Source organism: Apostichopus japonicus, chromosome 16 (genome assembly GCF_037975245.1).
Source record: "Apostichopus japonicus isolate 1M-3 chromosome 16, ASM3797524v1, whole genome shotgun sequence".
Taxonomy (NCBI): domain Eukaryota; kingdom Metazoa; phylum Echinodermata; class Holothuroidea; order Aspidochirotida; family Stichopodidae; genus Apostichopus; species Apostichopus japonicus.
The window spans coordinates 27935068-27952117 of NC_092576.1; the positions used below are offsets into that span (position 1 = coordinate 27935068).

Genomic DNA, 17050 nt, shown 5'->3' on the forward strand with positions numbered 1-17050 from the left:
ATGCTAATAAGTAACAAATCCAGTGAATTTGAGGACTGCTTTTCTATACGCAGGCTCGTCATGGTTTAGAACCCATTGCAAAGGTATTTAAACAGTCTTTAACTAATTAACAAGATTAATTTTCTGCTAAAAGTAAAGAATTCATTCTTTAAAGCCCAAAAAATCTAGTAATAGACTTTACTTTCAAACTTTCGAAACGTCAGGCCAACTTTCTTTAACACATTCTCCTACACAGGCTCTCTAGTGGATAAGCAGTTTGCTAACAGTTTTTTTTATTTTTACTTTCAAACTTAACAGAGAGCAAAACGTAAATATTCCAGATTCATTCTTTCGTCATAAATGGAATAGAAATACTACCTGAATTGGCGATGCTTTGACACCCTCACTTTGGGAGGCATAGGGTGATGCACTCGAGGACCCTGACGGCTGATACTGGGGCGAGCTGGCCGTGTAAAGGTTACGAGACGGTGGAGGAGCCTTAATAATGGGAAAAGCAAAAACGAAAAATTTTGGCAAAACAGACACGTGGTGTGTCAAGTCGTTTCCCGTCAGGAAACGACTGGGACTGTTTTTAATATATGCATTATGCAGGATTACCGTATCGATGGGGTTAAAATTTAAGATAGGAAACTTGATTTATTGAAAAGTAGGCCTGAAAATTCGTCGCAACTTCACCGTTTATCTGACGTGAGAGCGGGTACTGTCAAGACCATTCTACAGACTTGTTATTTAATACGATACTGGTTTTACGGTCATAATCTTGGATCGCTGCAGAAAAAGGGGCCGACTGGCTCGGTTGGTAGAGTGGATCCTGAGCAAGGGTGGATCCAGGGGTATGAAAATGAAGGTGTATGGGCCCCTGGGGTCCTTCAAGTAGACTCTCATGTGGGGCAGGGGGAGGAGGAGGGGGAGTGGAGGGATTGGGGATCGTCTCCAAAAATCCAAATAAAAATTTTCGGGTATGAAATGATTAATTTTGAAGCATGTTTGAAGCTATGGGAAGTTAGGTCTACATGCAAGGTTGTGCTAAATAACAACTTTCTATATTTATTTGTGTGGGTTGAAAAGGGGGGGGGGTTGGGGACACCCCCTGGATCCAAGCCTGTTCTAGCCAATTATTTCTCTGACTATTCCATATTTGTTAATAATTTTCCAGATAATATTCTGTTCTTGATTGAATCCTTTCTTAATTTTAATTGATTTTAACTTTACTAAGAAGTTAAGCTTTTGCAAATCTAAAAGTATTACACTTAAACTAAACCTTGAAAAAAATAGAACCACCTGACCGACCATAAATGCATACAATAGCTTCTGCTAAAATAATTGCCATACTTTTGGTATGGACTTTTGTTCCTACCTCTCAAAATCTTTCCACTTTCAAAGATGCAGTACGGGGAAACAAGTAAACATGTAGATAACGTGAATATAGAATATTAGTGAGGTAAAAAAAAAATTCAAGGGATTAAAATAATTAAGTGAAACGAGCGGAGTTAGTTTACTTATATCAAACAGAACCAAACAACATAAAAAATGAGTTTCTAAATTATGAAATTATTTTGTTTTGCAATTTGACTATCAAGCTTTGATATAAAACATGATGGTAACATCCAATGCATTTGACTAAAATCTGACTTTTCTAGTCAAATTAAAATAATGTAATGTGTAAAACAATGTTCAATGAGTCAAACGTTAAAGCAGTCTGCAGTGTTGTTTCAAGATTTGCAATTCTTGTTTAAAATAAGAATTAGAGAAGACATGTTTAGTAAGTTAAAGTAACCAAGAGCTTTTCTGGTTTCTGCCAACGATGTACTTCCAAAAGGTTTTAATTCCTGTAAGAATGATATTACGATTCCTGTGAAAACTGTCCTGTGATATTGTGAGAATTACAATATAAGTCAACACTATCTGTCATAATTACCATTTATGGCTCATGTATGAATTGTTTATACTGACATTAATGTTTTAGGCACATTTTTTTTTTCATTTCCTTGCTCAAATTTGTTTTGCCAAATTGTTGAAATCGTTCACTTTAAAACTCAAATATTGTACAGTGTTGTATCAACTACAGTAACAGTGTATTGTATACAGTAACAGTGTATGAAAACAGTAACAGTGTATGAAAACAGTACCAGTGTATGAAAACAGTAACAGTGTATGAAAACAGTAACAGTGTATGAAAACAGTAACAGTGTATGAAAACAGTAACAGTGTTTTGTTAACAGTAACAGAATGTGAAACCAGTAACATTGTACTGCATACAGTAACAGTGTATGAAAACAGTAACAGTGCATAAAAACAGTAAGTGTATAAAAAAGTAACAGTGTAGTGTTACAGTAACAGTGTATAAAAAGAGTAACAGTGTATAGGAAATAGTAACAGTGTGTTAAAACAGTAACAGTGTATTGTTGATTACAGTACAAAATATTGGAAGTACTTTGTTTCAAGAAAAATAGCTCTCTAATACAATTCTAGGTACACTAAACCTAAACCAAAACTATAAATATGTCACTAGGGATGATTTAAGTTCATCTCCTTAACATCTGTCTTGATTGAGTTTTTTGTAGAAATAAAATGTAACATCATGTCAAATTGTATCCTCTGTTCCATTCTCTATTGCACAGAAGAAAAGTATTAAAGATTTATAAAAGGTACAAACTTACGTCAAATTCTCTTCAAACGGCTGGATCAGTCAGCTTGCGCAACACTCAAGATCCACGTATTTCAAATGCAGTCTTCAAAACAATAACAAGCTCTAATGCTCATGCAACATGTAAACAGGACTGGTTGGCTGTCGACAAAAGGTCTCTGTTGGTTTTTTGGCTGTCACAATTATTTTTGGACAAAAGGCATGATTTTTCTTTGTAATAAAAAGTTAAGATATTAAATAGCAAAGAAATAGAAGACAAAACATTTCTGCAGTTGAGAAAAAATGATTAAATGCGGCCAAAAATGATCAGATTTGACATTAACTTTTTGATGGTCATGGTGATGATGTCATGGCAATGAGAAATTGTTGTTGAATTTTAGTCTTTTTTTCTTCTTTTCAAAGAAATCAAATAAAAACAGAAAAAAACAAAAGTAGGAAGCAAGTCAAAGTTGTTGAAACAGAATGAGAAACGTTGTAAAATTATGAGACTTGTCGCAGTACATGAAGTCATTTCCTGAGAAATAAATCTGCATAAACTATTTGCATATCATTTGCATACATTGCATCACATGGACAGATTTGACTTTGGTTTAACACTTTCATGACCTTTGAACCCAACAGTACGGACGATAATTGACGTACGAAAAAAATCATACCATCGATACATTTTGCTTAAAACGACAGGAAAAATTGAACGATCGGATCGTCATGAATGTGAATATTCATATCAACCAAGCTGAGTTACCTTGGTGATGATGAATATGCATTTGACGGTTGATAATCATGCGAGGTCATACAATTTCGAAGATTGGGTGGAGACCGAATCCGATACAAACGACAGGAGAACACATAGATAAAATTGCACGACCAAATTGACATTTCTGGCAACAAGAACAGAGTTTGAAGCCAGACAGAAAAAAAAAAAAAAACACATATAAAAGCTCTTCTGCTAAACGAAACACACGTTAAAAAGCCATCGTTGATGCAGGGTGCGAAGGTTATGGGGACGAGTGGTACTTCGATTAATAAAGGCTTTTCACAAGTGTTTCTGCTTTTGGTGGAATTAACATGCCGCTACAAAAAAATGGTTATTGAATGTTGTGTGGTTCAACGTGGATTTGCAGATTAAACAGAAAAACGAAAACATTTTTGGTCAAATTTTTCAGGCGTTGACGAAAGCTGTGAAGGAATTTCGATAGCTGTTAATGCAAGTTAGTCGTAGATCGGAGAATAAGAAGAAAGACGAACGGGTGAAGAAAAGACAAAAGAAGAGGAAAAGATTTTTTGAAAACCTGCTCCAGATTAGCTTGTTGGCTAGATCTAATCGGCATGGCGACGGGAGGCGGCTGCTGCTGTTCGACGGGTATGATTACGATCAGGGGTCGTTTGACCCTTTCAATGTCTATAAGAAGCTAAAGATAAAACCAGAAGAGAGCCACAGTGGGGAGAAAATGGAGAAGAACATTATTCAATGTTTCGTTTGTGGATGAGAGAGATAACTTGTGACGAATATTTAAGTGAAAATAAAAATAATTTAAAAAAAAGATCCTGTAATTTGGGCTAGAGAGATATGATCATTATATAATTATATTTTATATAGTATAAAATAATAATTTACTTTATAAAATGGAGTTTAGGGGTGTTACCACTTATCGACAACAGAAGAAAGAAAAAAAAAGTTGGAAACCAAGAATATAAAATGAATGAATAAAGTGGATGAGAGAGATAACTTGTACAAATATATGTGAAAATAAAAATAAGATCAAAAAGATCCTGTAATTTTGGCTAGAGAGATATGGTCATTATATAATTATATTTTAACATATAGTATAAAATAATAATTTACTTTATAAAATGGAGTTAAGGGGTTTTACCACTTATCGACAACAGAAAAAAAATGAAACCAAGAATAAAATAAAATTTTTGAAAAGAGCTTTATGCCATTGGAAGCACTGTGTCACCCCAAAAATAAAATGACCTTACCAAAAATAAATTACTTAGAAAATAAAATTAAAAAATAATCATCAAACATATGGACGCTGAGAATAATGCTATATAAAATTCAATATTTAACACGATTTGGATGAAGTGGGTCGGCACAAAGTTGTTACTGTAAGGAAACCATACAGTTTTCACAACTATGTTTGGTATTGCTCAATATGATAAGTGTGTAGACACTTATGACCTTAAAACTAAAAATAATGAATATGAAAATACAATAAAAAGCAAGAATATGACAATATGATGCGGAGAATGAAGCCATAGAGTATAATTTAGATTCTCTCACTACTTGGCACAAGTATCACACATCCACCAAATATGATAAGAGAAAAAAAATATGCATTGTAACTGACAGATGACAAAAAAAATTCCCTAGAATGACATATTTTTAAGGTATCGATCGTTTTCCAGGTATGAACAAAATCGTTCAAAAACAAGAAACTCTGAAAAATACCTGTAGAGGATTCAAGAAAGATTACGAAAAAAGAACGAAGATTGACAGGAGAGATTGACGGGAAATGAAATATATCGAGGTAATCCTTTCACAGCTTCTTGGTGGTTAATTAAATTCTTTTGATAAAAAGATTACCAAAAGAATACAAAATCATTTTTTTAAATTCCTCACCTCTCCGTTACTCTTGAACCAGTTGTTTTGGGCGGCAGAGTCAGTTGGATTCATCGAAATTGCTTTGGCCGATCTGACCGTGTCAGCAGTAGCTGTTGGCACGAGGAAATGAGATATATATAGGACGATGCATATTCATGACATGCAAATGAGAGTGAATCCTTATGATCTATTCTAGATTTTACTCAGATTGTTGTGGAAACAGATGAAATCAAAATTGCTTTGGCCGATCTGACAGTGTCAGCAGTAGCTGTTGTGATGAGGGAATGATATATATGTATATAGCACGATGCATATTCATGACATGCAAATAAGAGTGAATCCTCATGATGTATTCTCTTTTTTGCTCAGATTGTTTGAGGAAACAAATGAGACAGTTTAATAACTTAATAATAATAACTAATTTAATAAAAATTAATAAATGAATAAATAATAATAATTTGATGTTATAATAACAAAAAAATTACAATTAGATTTCTTCCTTCATAATTTACAAAGCTTTTTTTTTGTTGAGGGTTGTCCATCTTACACTGGCAATTTTTCACGTTGTTTGAAAACCTACACCGGTCCAAATATGCAATGACCCAAATCCAAGGAATTCTTGATCCATATCTCCTCCCCCTCCCCCAAGGGGCTGATTTTCAAGGAGTTTAGCAGAGGTGTGAGTCAAACTTTCTTCCTTAGAGATACAAAATGGTTATACAAACTGATTATTGATTACAACAAAAACCTGTTTAGTTAAATAACTATGTAAAATTAGGGCCTGACCTTTCGATCCTAGCAGTCCCTAAGTAAAAGGAAGGTTGGGATGGGGGTTTAAGTGTGGTGTTAGGGTTGGGGGTGGACCCTCTCACTGCTTCACCATCCCTCCACTCCAAATTGGTTTGTGAAGCCTGGTTTTCTTGCCCCCCCCCCTCTCCGCCATTCCTCTGACTTACACTTGTCCAGTTTCTTTGTGGCATCTTTCACGTTATTCACAAACTCGGGATCTTCTGAATTGTCCGCCTCCTTGTTGGCCACGGTCACGATTCGTCGGGCCTTGCGGGCGATGTTGCCCCCTTTGAGGACGATGTTCGCCGAATTCCTCTCTCTGATCGCGGAGGCGACCTCCTCGCTGTCCTGCTTAATGCTCTCCTCTGCGGAAGACAAAAAAACCCCCCAAAAACTTGATGTTTGGTTGTTTCCTCTCGACTAAAATCCAGACGGTGGAATATTTCTACTGCGTACTTAAAATACTCTCTCGCTTGTGAAGATAAGTTTCAGATACATTGCAAACCTAATCTGTTAATATAACCCACTAAAGGGGTACAGCCGCGAATAATGACATCGGATATAAAATTCAGGGATGAGCCTGGGGTAGATAAAAAATCACAGAATTTTGCAAAAATTGCGGTATAGGCTCCAGTTTGCGTATGCTATAGTGTGTTAGGATAAAAGCTTTTGTACCTGAGGTAGAAAATAAAACAAGGATATTCTGCCAATTTGCAGAAAAAGCTGTTGCCTGAAAAGTACACGATTTAAGAACCGAACTAAACTATTCACTTTAGCTAGCTTCGGCAACAAAATTTGTTTCGTGAGAATGGGAACCAAACTCCACATGTTAAAACAAGCCGAGTTAAAAAGCAGCCATAAATTGCTGCGTATATAAGCCACAAATCATGGCTTGGGAATATCTGTAAACACATATGTGAAGGGTTCACCCAAAAACACAGTTTTGTAAGATAGTGGCAAACGCATACCCCAAAGTTTAGACTTAATTTACTATAACAGTTTTGTATTATAGCAATATCTGAAAACACCTTGCCAAAGCTGATGTTTTTGATGTGTAAGGTCAAAGGTCATGACCTCCTACCCTCTCACCTGACGCTTTGATGAACTCTACGGCATCTGTGGCTTCGTCCACCAGGCCGGTCAGACTGTCAACCTTCTCCTTGTACTTATCTCGCAATTTGTCAAAGTTTTCTGTGGCGGCCTGTGTGACCAGATAGCAAAAACATCCATCAACGAACAATAAAAAATTTAAATAAATCATTTACAAGTAATTTTTGTATTGATTTATTTTCACTTTATTCAAAGAACTATACAATCCACATGATTTTCACATTATTGCTGGTGCGTATTTTTACTGTTTGTAGCACATGGAAACATTTTTTTGTTTGCAGCCAAAATGGTGCAACTGACATGTACGGCACTTAATTACAGCGTGACTATAATAAATCAAAATGACAAATTGAACTCCAATTTTTTATTTTTATGAAATCAGAATTAGAAATATCTGGGTATTAGAATATGGTCACCATGGACAAGACACATATTTTCCTTAGTTACTAGTTCAATTAACTCAATTTATTCTAAATGAAGATCAAATATAGCAATGAGTTTGCAATTCATATCAGACTAGCCTAATAAAGGACATCTTGTATGAAAACAAAATTAGAACTATCTGGTTATTAGAATATGGTCACATTGCACTATCAACAAGAAACACATTCTCAGTACTAACTAGTTCATTTAACTAAATTTAAAGTAAAACAAGTCCCTATTGTAGACCTAAGTAGAACTTGCCACTTGGATTTGAAAAAGTTCAACAACTTCTCAAAATAATGAAGTCTCACAAGAGAGTCGATCAAGACAAATTGTGCTTCTACCCATATATACCTATATATATATGTAATACTTATACCTATGCTTATTCCTATATATGCTTATACCTATATATATATAATTGTATTCATTACCATAGCTTGTGGTGATACTTACAGCATTGCCAGGGTTAATGAGGACAAGTTTACCAGCAAACACCAACTGTGGAGTCATCTCAGCCACCTGGGAGAAAAGGATCATCAATCGTTTAATTGAGAGAAGTTGGCCCTAACGAATTTGAACAAAAAAGAACAATCCAGGGTGGGGGTGGGGGTGGGAGGTGCGGGGTGGGGGAAAGATTCTCTTTTCAGTTGGGCGCTAGGAGGATTAAGCAACATTTAAACCATAAGCTATGTTCTACAGTGTTCCATCAATTCATGACAAACATTACACTTTGGGTGGTGAAGAAGGCAAAGATGTAACGACGGTAAGCAAAACTATTAATGCAGCCTACTACGATAATCTGTGAACACATTTTCATTTTGAATTGGATTTTAATATCATCCATATTTGGCTTCGAGATAATATCATGCTTATTTCTAATTTGTATTATTATTATTATTAATTATTATTATTATCGTTATTTTATAGCGTACGTCATTGGCAGTGGCGTTGAGTTCTCCGACTACTTTCTTGTCCGGGCAGCTGCCGGCCTCGGCGACCGACTTGGCGGTATCAGCCATCTGTTTGCCGTGTCTCAGGAAAATGGTCGCCTTACTTTCGTAAGTACGTTCACGGTTTGGTTCATCTGGGAACCAGAGAAAAACGTGAATACATTTGTAAGTTATCGTGACGAGATTGTTACAGTGCTTACAATATAAGTTTCAGTACAGTTGCAGCGTAGAAAAATATGTGCACTGGCCCTAGGTCTATAAATAACCAACACGTTCCATAAGCAAAATTCATTCAGTTCTTGAGGTTTTAAGGAAGATGGAGCTCACATCGTTTCCAAATTGACAAAAGAACTTTGCAATGGCAATGGGGGGGGGGGGAGAGGGGGGGCAACTCAACTTTGGTAGCTTTGCTGCTCAGTTCATGTTGCATGAGGATAAAATATCTAAACTTACCTGGTTTATATGTTTGCAAACATAAACTTTCCTTGACTCCCCATAACCCACAGGGGGTAGTCGCAGAAGGTCACCACATGGAGTTCACATCCTGCCCTCCCCATTGAGGGCAGGATGTGAATTCGCAGTTGTAGTGGGGTGACAGGTAACTTAATCAGAACAGAGAGTGCCAAAATGCATTCTAGCAGAATCCACCTGGCTGTACATTTATGAGATGGACCCTTTCAGCATCGACTTTGATTGATTTGCATAAATGTGAATACAAATTTATGAGATTACTTCGGTTAGATGCTCTATTGGAAGGGCCTCTGTCATATCCCCAAGACCAGTGGACTCTATTGGGAAGTTCAACAATTCAGTCTTTGAGTACAACCAAAGAAGTCCCAGAAAAAAAGTTTGAAACATCTCATTGTTAAATCATGGCCACAAAAGGAAGACAAAAGAACTTTGGAACTCACTTCCACTGCACATCAAGTCGGCACCCAACGTTAACATTTTCAAAAACAGACTCAAGACAAATCTATTTTTTGACTGCCTTCCCTGAGCACTAGCGCCACTGAGCATTGGTTTTCCTCTGGATATTGGCGCTTTATAAATTTGCATTTGTTATTATTAAAACAATTTATGACGGCGAGACTAACTACCCAGCACATACAGAAACTTTATGGTACTGTATTATCTTTGCTGAACTACTGGATTATCTATCTTACTTAACCTTTCATAAATAGCCCCCCCCCCGCCCCCAAGAAAGTTAAGAAACAGTTTAATAATACCTGCTGGTGCTTTGGCAGCCTTCTCCAAGTGGTTCAGGGGTCCAAGTGGGTCCATAAAAGTGTCAACAACCTAGATTGGAATGAATATAATAAAAGCACACACTTTATACAGAATTTTCGTTTGTGCCAATACACTTTATCTTTATCATTTACTGCACGGCTAAAAGATGGGCTTGCAGCTGAGATTTCCTTTACTGCCCAAAACCGAATTGTTTAATTTGCAATAGATTGACAGCAAAGTAATGGTTTGACAGTGTTTAAAGGCATTGAAGACTCGCGCACAAAGAAACGTCTAATGCCGGTAATCTGACCTAGTTTCGAATGAGGTGTAACAGAAGTGTTATACACCACCATCGATCCCAGAAAATACACACACAGCTTGCTACCGTCGGTAATTAGACACTAGTGCACAGTCAATACATGCAGCTACGGTCAATAACCACAACACAGTGTACTAAGCAGCGATGGCTCAGGTCTAGATAAAAGATAACAAGGTATCACGTTTCATTACTGTCTGCACTTTAAAGCGACACAAAAAAAATTCACTTGCAAGCAACGGAAAGTTTTTCATATGGCCGCACACGGTTTTGGGCGAGTCTTCAATGCCTTTAAGTCAATTCAGATAAACCTGGTTACTAGGATAGCTAAGAGAGTATACGGGGGGGGGGGGCTTGTACTCATGTGACACCACGGTGGGGTGGGGACACAGGGGGCCTTGTATCCACATGCCATCTGTAGTTCAGAACCCAATTTGAGTGAATAATATCTTTGCTCATTCAAAATAACCTGAACTGAGGTAGTCTAACTACAAAAGTTAGCATTTGCAGGTAAACATCTACAAGTGTTTTTATAATATCATGAAAAGCCGATGCACGCAAACACAAATTCGATTCGATTCAATAGTCACACGTGTCGTGTGCATAGCTCCGATTTTTTTTTGCATGTTACTGTCGTATAGTGATGTCAAAATTTCAGAGTTAATTACGTAAAGGGTACTTCCCCTACTCATGTGATAATCATTGTCCAATCATATGCATGTTTTAGGTGACAGGTTTCCGAGAGTGGAAGGTAGGGGGTTGGAAGAAGAAGTGTGCTTGGAAGTTGTAAGAAAGGAAAATGAAATAAATCAGAGTTAGAACAATCAAGACGGACTCTACTAAGTCTACTTTATTAGTTATTTCGTCGACGACGGAAAAGCACCCCAAAACGAACAAAAACAACATTACACCCATCTATCTGGGGCTTTTTTTCTCCAAAACAAGTGAAAATTTTGAAAATAGCATGGCACACCTCGAATAACTAGGGCTTTGTCTTTGCAAAAATAACGATTTCGAAAAGAAAAAAAAAAAAAAACCATATCTCACATTCATGGCTGGGTATTGTTGCAATACAAAATTCAAAGTCGTTAAAAATGATTCATCGTCATACCTGCGTTGCTAGGGCTTTTTCTATCTTCTGTTGTAAAGCCTGTAACTTCTGAGCCAACTGCTGTTTGATAGCCTGGGCCTCTGGTGAATTGCCCTATAATCAAAATATGAAATATGGTTTACATTGAAGGATGCTCTGTTGCCATGGTAAAGTGCTTGACCGCAAATATTTTTTTTAATAGTGTACGGTAGTATAGCTTTCTTCACACATGTGTGATGACCTCTGCAATTTGGCTAGCTGTCGGTCGAATCTGTCATCCGATTACCTTTTTTCTATGACTTGTGACACAAGAGAATTACATCATCAAACTACAATGGTGGGGTAATTCACAAATGATGACAGTTTCCACTCTCCTGTTAATACACAATATGTAATTACCTAAAGCTTAAAAACAATTGATAACATTTTTCTTGCAAAACTTTGGAATTGGTAGGTTCAGGAGGAAGAGGGATTATAACCCTAAGAGGTCCCGGGGAGGGGGGGGAGGCACCGTGAAGAAATGTGACCAAATGTGACCAATTGTTGTAAGCTAGGTAGATGGGACTGTGCATGAATGGGCGACGCTTTAAAAAGTGGATCACAGCGGGTGGTCTGTGATGTCATTTCGGTAAATGTTCCACAAAGCTTGACTTTCTTATCATAGGCCGAGAATTTCACAATTTTAACTACTCGCTAAAAATGCCTCTGCTTGGGAAATCTACTGGCTAGAATAGCGTTCTCACTGGCATGTTCCTGAACTACAAAACACACATCAGTTAGTGTGCAGGTAACTAAAGGCAGCCTAACAATACATGCTGATAATAAGCAGTAATGAATACAGGGCCTAGCTATGTTGGATATGGAAAACATGAATATTATTTGACTGATGATAGTTCTTACTGGCATGTTCCTAAAACACAACACACATCAGCTAGTGTGCAGGCCAATGAAGGCAGCCTAACAATATTTGCTGGTAATAAGCAGTAATTTATACAGGGCCTAGCTATGTCGGATATGGAAACTAGGAATATTATTTGACTGACAATAGTTCTCACTGGCATTTTCTTGAACTACACAACACACATAAGTTAGTGTATAGGTTACTGAAGGCAGCCTAACAATATATGCTGATAATAAGCATTAATTAATACAGGGCCTAGCTATGTTGGATCTATGGACAACATGAATATTATTTGACTGGCGATAGTTCTCACTGGCATGTTCCTGAAACACAACACACATCAGTTAGTGTGCAGGCTATTAATGAAGGCAGCCTAATAACATATGCTGATAATAAGCAGTAATTAATACAGGGCCTAGCTATGTTGGATATGGAAAGCATGAATATTATTTGACTGACGATAGTTAACTAACTTATCATGTTTCCTTATTCTTAATCTCTAATAGCAGGAAGTCTCCATTGTTTTTGTTATCTCTATTGGCAACATGACAAAATCCACTGGCATTTCCGCCAGTAAATAGCCTGAATTTCTGGGCCTGTTATTGTGTAATAATTATGTTTGACTTGTCCTTGTAAGTGATTCACTCTGAATGTTTCATTAGCTGTCACTATTTCCTTCGATTAGAATTTCACCGGTATTAAATTAAATATAATAACATATCATAAGAAAATATTATTTCCCCTTGTGTATAAATGATGATTACAAAATAAAGCAAAACAGAGATTTTTTTTCTGGTTGTATATTTTTTACTTGTTGCCAGATGCAAAATTTGCTAAAAAAAAAAAAAGTCTATATATGCGCAATACAAACTGCTATTTGGACTTGTGAATTTTGACCTAAAGATGCCCAAAAATTTCCAGCAATTTTTCGAAACAATGAATATTGCTCATCAGAATAGGCCTTGAAGTAACTATGAAGATTATATTTAAATTTAAATAAAACTAAAACTAAAACTAAAAATAAAATAAAATAAAATAAAATAAAATAAAATAAAATAAAATAAAATAAAATAAAATAAAATAAAATAAAATAAAATAAAATAAAATAAAATAAAATAAAATAAAATAAAATAAAATAAAATAAAATAAAATAAAATAAAATAAAATAAAATAAAATAAAATAAAATAAAATAAAATAAAATAAAATAAAATAAAATAAAATAAAATAAAATAAAATAAAATAAAATAAAATAAAATAAAATAAAATAAAATAAAATAAAATAAAATAAAATAAAATAAAATAAAAATAAAAATAAAAATAAAATAAATATTTATATATATTTGAAGCTAGACTGACCATTCCCTTTCTAATCAGCGCATCTAACTGGCTATATAGAGTTTCCACGTCATCACAGAGGGCTTCCAGCTCCTTCCTTTCTGGTCCGCTCAAGCTCTGAGCCACTTTGCGCCCCTCTTTGACCAACCCCTTAATGGCCTCCCTACCTGAAATGAAGATAAGCAGAAAGCTGGTGTCATCTCATAAACAACGACGCAGCAACACTCAAAAATATTTGCTTTGTATTTTCCCTCAGCAGATAACTGTTGAGGATGATGACTATGTAATGTAGTAACAGTACTGAATAACAGCTGTTTCCATAAACACTGCTGGCTCGACCCACTACTTAGCCATTACTATGTAAGTCAGAAATTTTCACATTTTATCTATGATAAGTAAACAGTTCACAAAATATGTACTATGTTTGTAAATACAAGCAAATACCATAAACATATTGACAAAGACTTTTGTCATTATTTATGATTAATACTTCACAACACTACGACCAACCCCCCCCCCCCCCCCATTTCCTCATCATGCTACATCACTATAGTAACGATATAGACATACCTTGTTTGAATACCAAATTTCCTATATACTCATTACTAAATCATTAATCATTACTTAACAATATTTCCATAGTTACCATATCCTTCCCACATAGATATTACCTCGTAACTACGGAAATGTATCTCTCTCGACTATTCATTAATTGTTGGCGACTCGGATATACTAACCTACTCCTTTGTCGTTGATGAGTGGGTTAGCCAACCAAGCCTGGGCCTGTTCCATCTTGCCAGTCAGGGTGCTGGCAGGTTTCCCCGTGCCGTTGCGGACGGCATCTTGCACCGCCGTATCAACCAACTTCTGGAGCGCTACCAGCTTAGCGTTGATAGCGTTACTTAACTGCTGGGCCTCGGGAGTATTGCCCTAAAAATAGATCAAGCAAGGAAGCATACGGAATTACAGATTTTTCTTCGCTAACATAAAAACGATATTCTAACATTTGCTACAAGATTTTTTCGGGTTATGGACATATATTTTTTTATTCAAGAGATCGACAAGGGTCTTTGTTTTGTCCAGTGTTTTCAGGCTCGGGCGTGTCTTTCAAAGATAAAAGCTCGGCTGAGCAGCTAGAATCCAGACTCAGGATCAATTGTGAATGTCTGGGACTCGGACTTTCAGGACTTGAGAATTTCGAATCAAACGAAATTGCAGAGTCTGACCACATTCAGCCAACTGTATATGTATTTTACATTTACTTGCCCCCTGAAATAATTAAAAATCGTTCAATTTCACATACAATGATTTGGGCTTTCATCTGATCATTGAAGTAAAAAAAACACAAAAGAAACAACTGGTCTTAGATACATTTTCAATTTTTCACTAAAATGATTGAAAGTGTTGAACGTTTAACATTTGGCTTGTAAATCATGGAATTTTTTTTAATATCTGGCAATCAATGCCCCAAACAGGACTTGGATTTGTACTCTGGCACCAAAGACTGGGCCTCACACTGCGACTCTGTTACTAAGGATGCTGAGGACCCAGACATGTTGGACTCGACGACACAATGGTACTGACTGAAAGTGGATAATGTATTTATCCGAGATATGCTAATTGTGAATTATTACATGTACAAGGGTTGTGACATGGACAATCACTTAATTGGTTTCCATGGTTATGTAACCCACCATATGCTAATTGTGAATTATCACATGCACAAGGGTTGCGACATGGACCATCACTTAATTGGTTTCCATGGTGATGTAACCCAAGATATGCTAATTGTGAATTATCACATGTACAAGGGTTGTGGCATGGACCATGCTTTAATTGGTTTCCATGGTGATGTAACCCAAGATATGCTAATTGTGATTTATCACATGTGTACAAGGTGTTTGCAGCTTTAGTACATCCTCTGTTGAATAGCTACTCAGCTATAGAGACAACTGACCGGAATCACAGAATCATCCAACAGGAATAAAAAAAAATAACCTAACTATAGCAAATCTAAAAAATGACATAATTTATTGACCTCTTTAAGCTACTGTACTGATCTTGTTTATGGAGGCTGCAAGCTGCTTCTCCGTACAAGAACCTTTATTCTTTTGATTATTTTTGATGATTTTTTTGTTGATTTTATGAAGGTTACTGCATGTGACATTTAACATCACTTAACTTGTTTCCATGGTGATCGAGTAAAATATGTTTTCTACAAGACCACTGTACAAAAAGGAAGAAGATTATTTTGGACTGGCTGTTCAGGTTAACTAGTCTCATGTCAAACCACACCATCTCAGGAGCGATATTGTCCCCCGCTCAGCTCCCGACAACCGTAAACTTTCCTTGTTTTCCTTTTAATGAAAGAACAAAGGTCTTACCAATCCTTTGGCCCTAAGTTCGGCCAGCCGGTCGGTCAACTGCGTCAACTCGTCTACCGCTCCACGGATGTTTCTCGCGTAGGGTTCGTTGACACGGTCGGCGACCTTTCGAGAGTCGGCTAGGATCTGTCTGAGGGCGCTCTCGCCTAGAGTATCAAACCAAGGATGGAGAGTACTTTTGAATACAATAAAGCCACTTTCAAAATGGGTTCCAAAAATGTTTCAGTTTTGAATCACTCTAATCCACTGTCAGAGTCAATCAACTATATAAGTGCAACTTTTGAAGGGTACTCTTAGAAACATTTACTGACAAAATCATCATTGCAAAAAGTTGTAAAAAACATTGGCTAGGGAAGCTTTCAGAAGCATAGATCTAAACTTTTCCAATTTCGCTTCCTTGCGTTGAAGTTACTATAAGGGGGGGGGGGGGGGGTTATGAAGTCTAAGATCATCAGTGGGAAAGACCAGATACCTAAAAGATGATGTAAACATATGTCTGTTAAAAAAAGAATTAATTCCATCAAAGTCTGACCAGGGTAGATTAGGTATAATGATTTCCAAAAAAAAAAAAAAAATGTCGGACACACAGATTTCTGTACAGTACAGTATAAGTTTAGACCATGATGCATATATATTCCAACTCGCACACTTCGTTCCTCCAACAAACTGTATTTAACTGTTCCTAAACCACGCTTGAAGACCTATGGTTACAGAAACTTCGAATACTCTGGCTCTTATCTCTGGAACAAGTTACCAGATCACATTCGAACATGCTCTAAACTTTCTACATTCAAAAGTTTACTTAAGACCCATCTTTTCACTTTTGTAAATTAATTTGCTGTCTTTGTAAAGCGCCTTGAGCAGTGACTTTTGTTTACTGATTTGACACTATATAAGTCTCATTTATTATTATTATTATATTTGGCAATTGAACAGACACTATTTGTAAACACAACCGAATATCACAGTTTCAAAATTCACTGACAGGGAAGAATTTAGAGTTCAGATACTTTGTGTAGCGGTTTCGAAGGCTCTGAATTTCAGAATGGTATGGTTCCTTTGTAAAACTTTGCCATACATCATCCCACTTGTTTATACAGTAATCTGAAAATTTTGCATAGCAGTTTGCAATGCGATACCCAATCAATTATTCCATGTTCAGGGGAATCTAGTTACTGTGTTTATGTTTTTTATTTTTTATTATTTTTTTCTCAAAATGTTACAATCATTCTTTTTTCTCTTTTCCGCAGGAGTGTGAGTGTGTGT

General features: G+C 36.3%; 1 protein-coding gene across 13 annotated transcripts in view; it reads right to left on the reverse strand.

The window, feature by feature from the left end:
* Window positions 1-17050, reverse strand: part of LOC139983754 (vinculin-like) — a 61139-nt gene that overhangs the window by 22703 nt on the left and 21386 nt on the right. For 12 of the 13 annotated variants that reach the window (XR_011798815.1, XM_071997507.1, XM_071997506.1 and 9 more), the window contains exons 6-17: window positions 15785-15930; window positions 14138-14330; window positions 13422-13567; window positions 11185-11277; window positions 9757-9826; window positions 8513-8664; window positions 8034-8099; window positions 7134-7245; window positions 6212-6409; window positions 5274-5365; window positions 3940-4059; window positions 358-477 (exon numbers count right to left, since the gene is read on the reverse strand). Coding sequence is in view for 12 of the 13 variants with exons in the window: in XM_071997507.1 (XP_071853608.1) it covers window positions 358-477; window positions 3940-4059; window positions 5274-5365; window positions 6212-6409; window positions 7134-7245; window positions 8034-8099; window positions 8513-8664; window positions 9757-9826; window positions 11185-11277; window positions 13422-13567; window positions 14138-14330; window positions 15785-15930 (1508 nt within the window). In the remaining variant the exon portion in view is untranslated. The remainder of the gene's footprint in view (window positions 1-357; window positions 478-3939; window positions 4060-5273; window positions 5366-6211; window positions 6410-7133; window positions 7246-8033; window positions 8100-8512; window positions 8665-9756; window positions 9827-11184; window positions 11278-13421; window positions 13568-14137; window positions 14331-15784; window positions 15931-17050) is intronic. The other variant, XM_071997519.1, reaches the window with a different exon arrangement.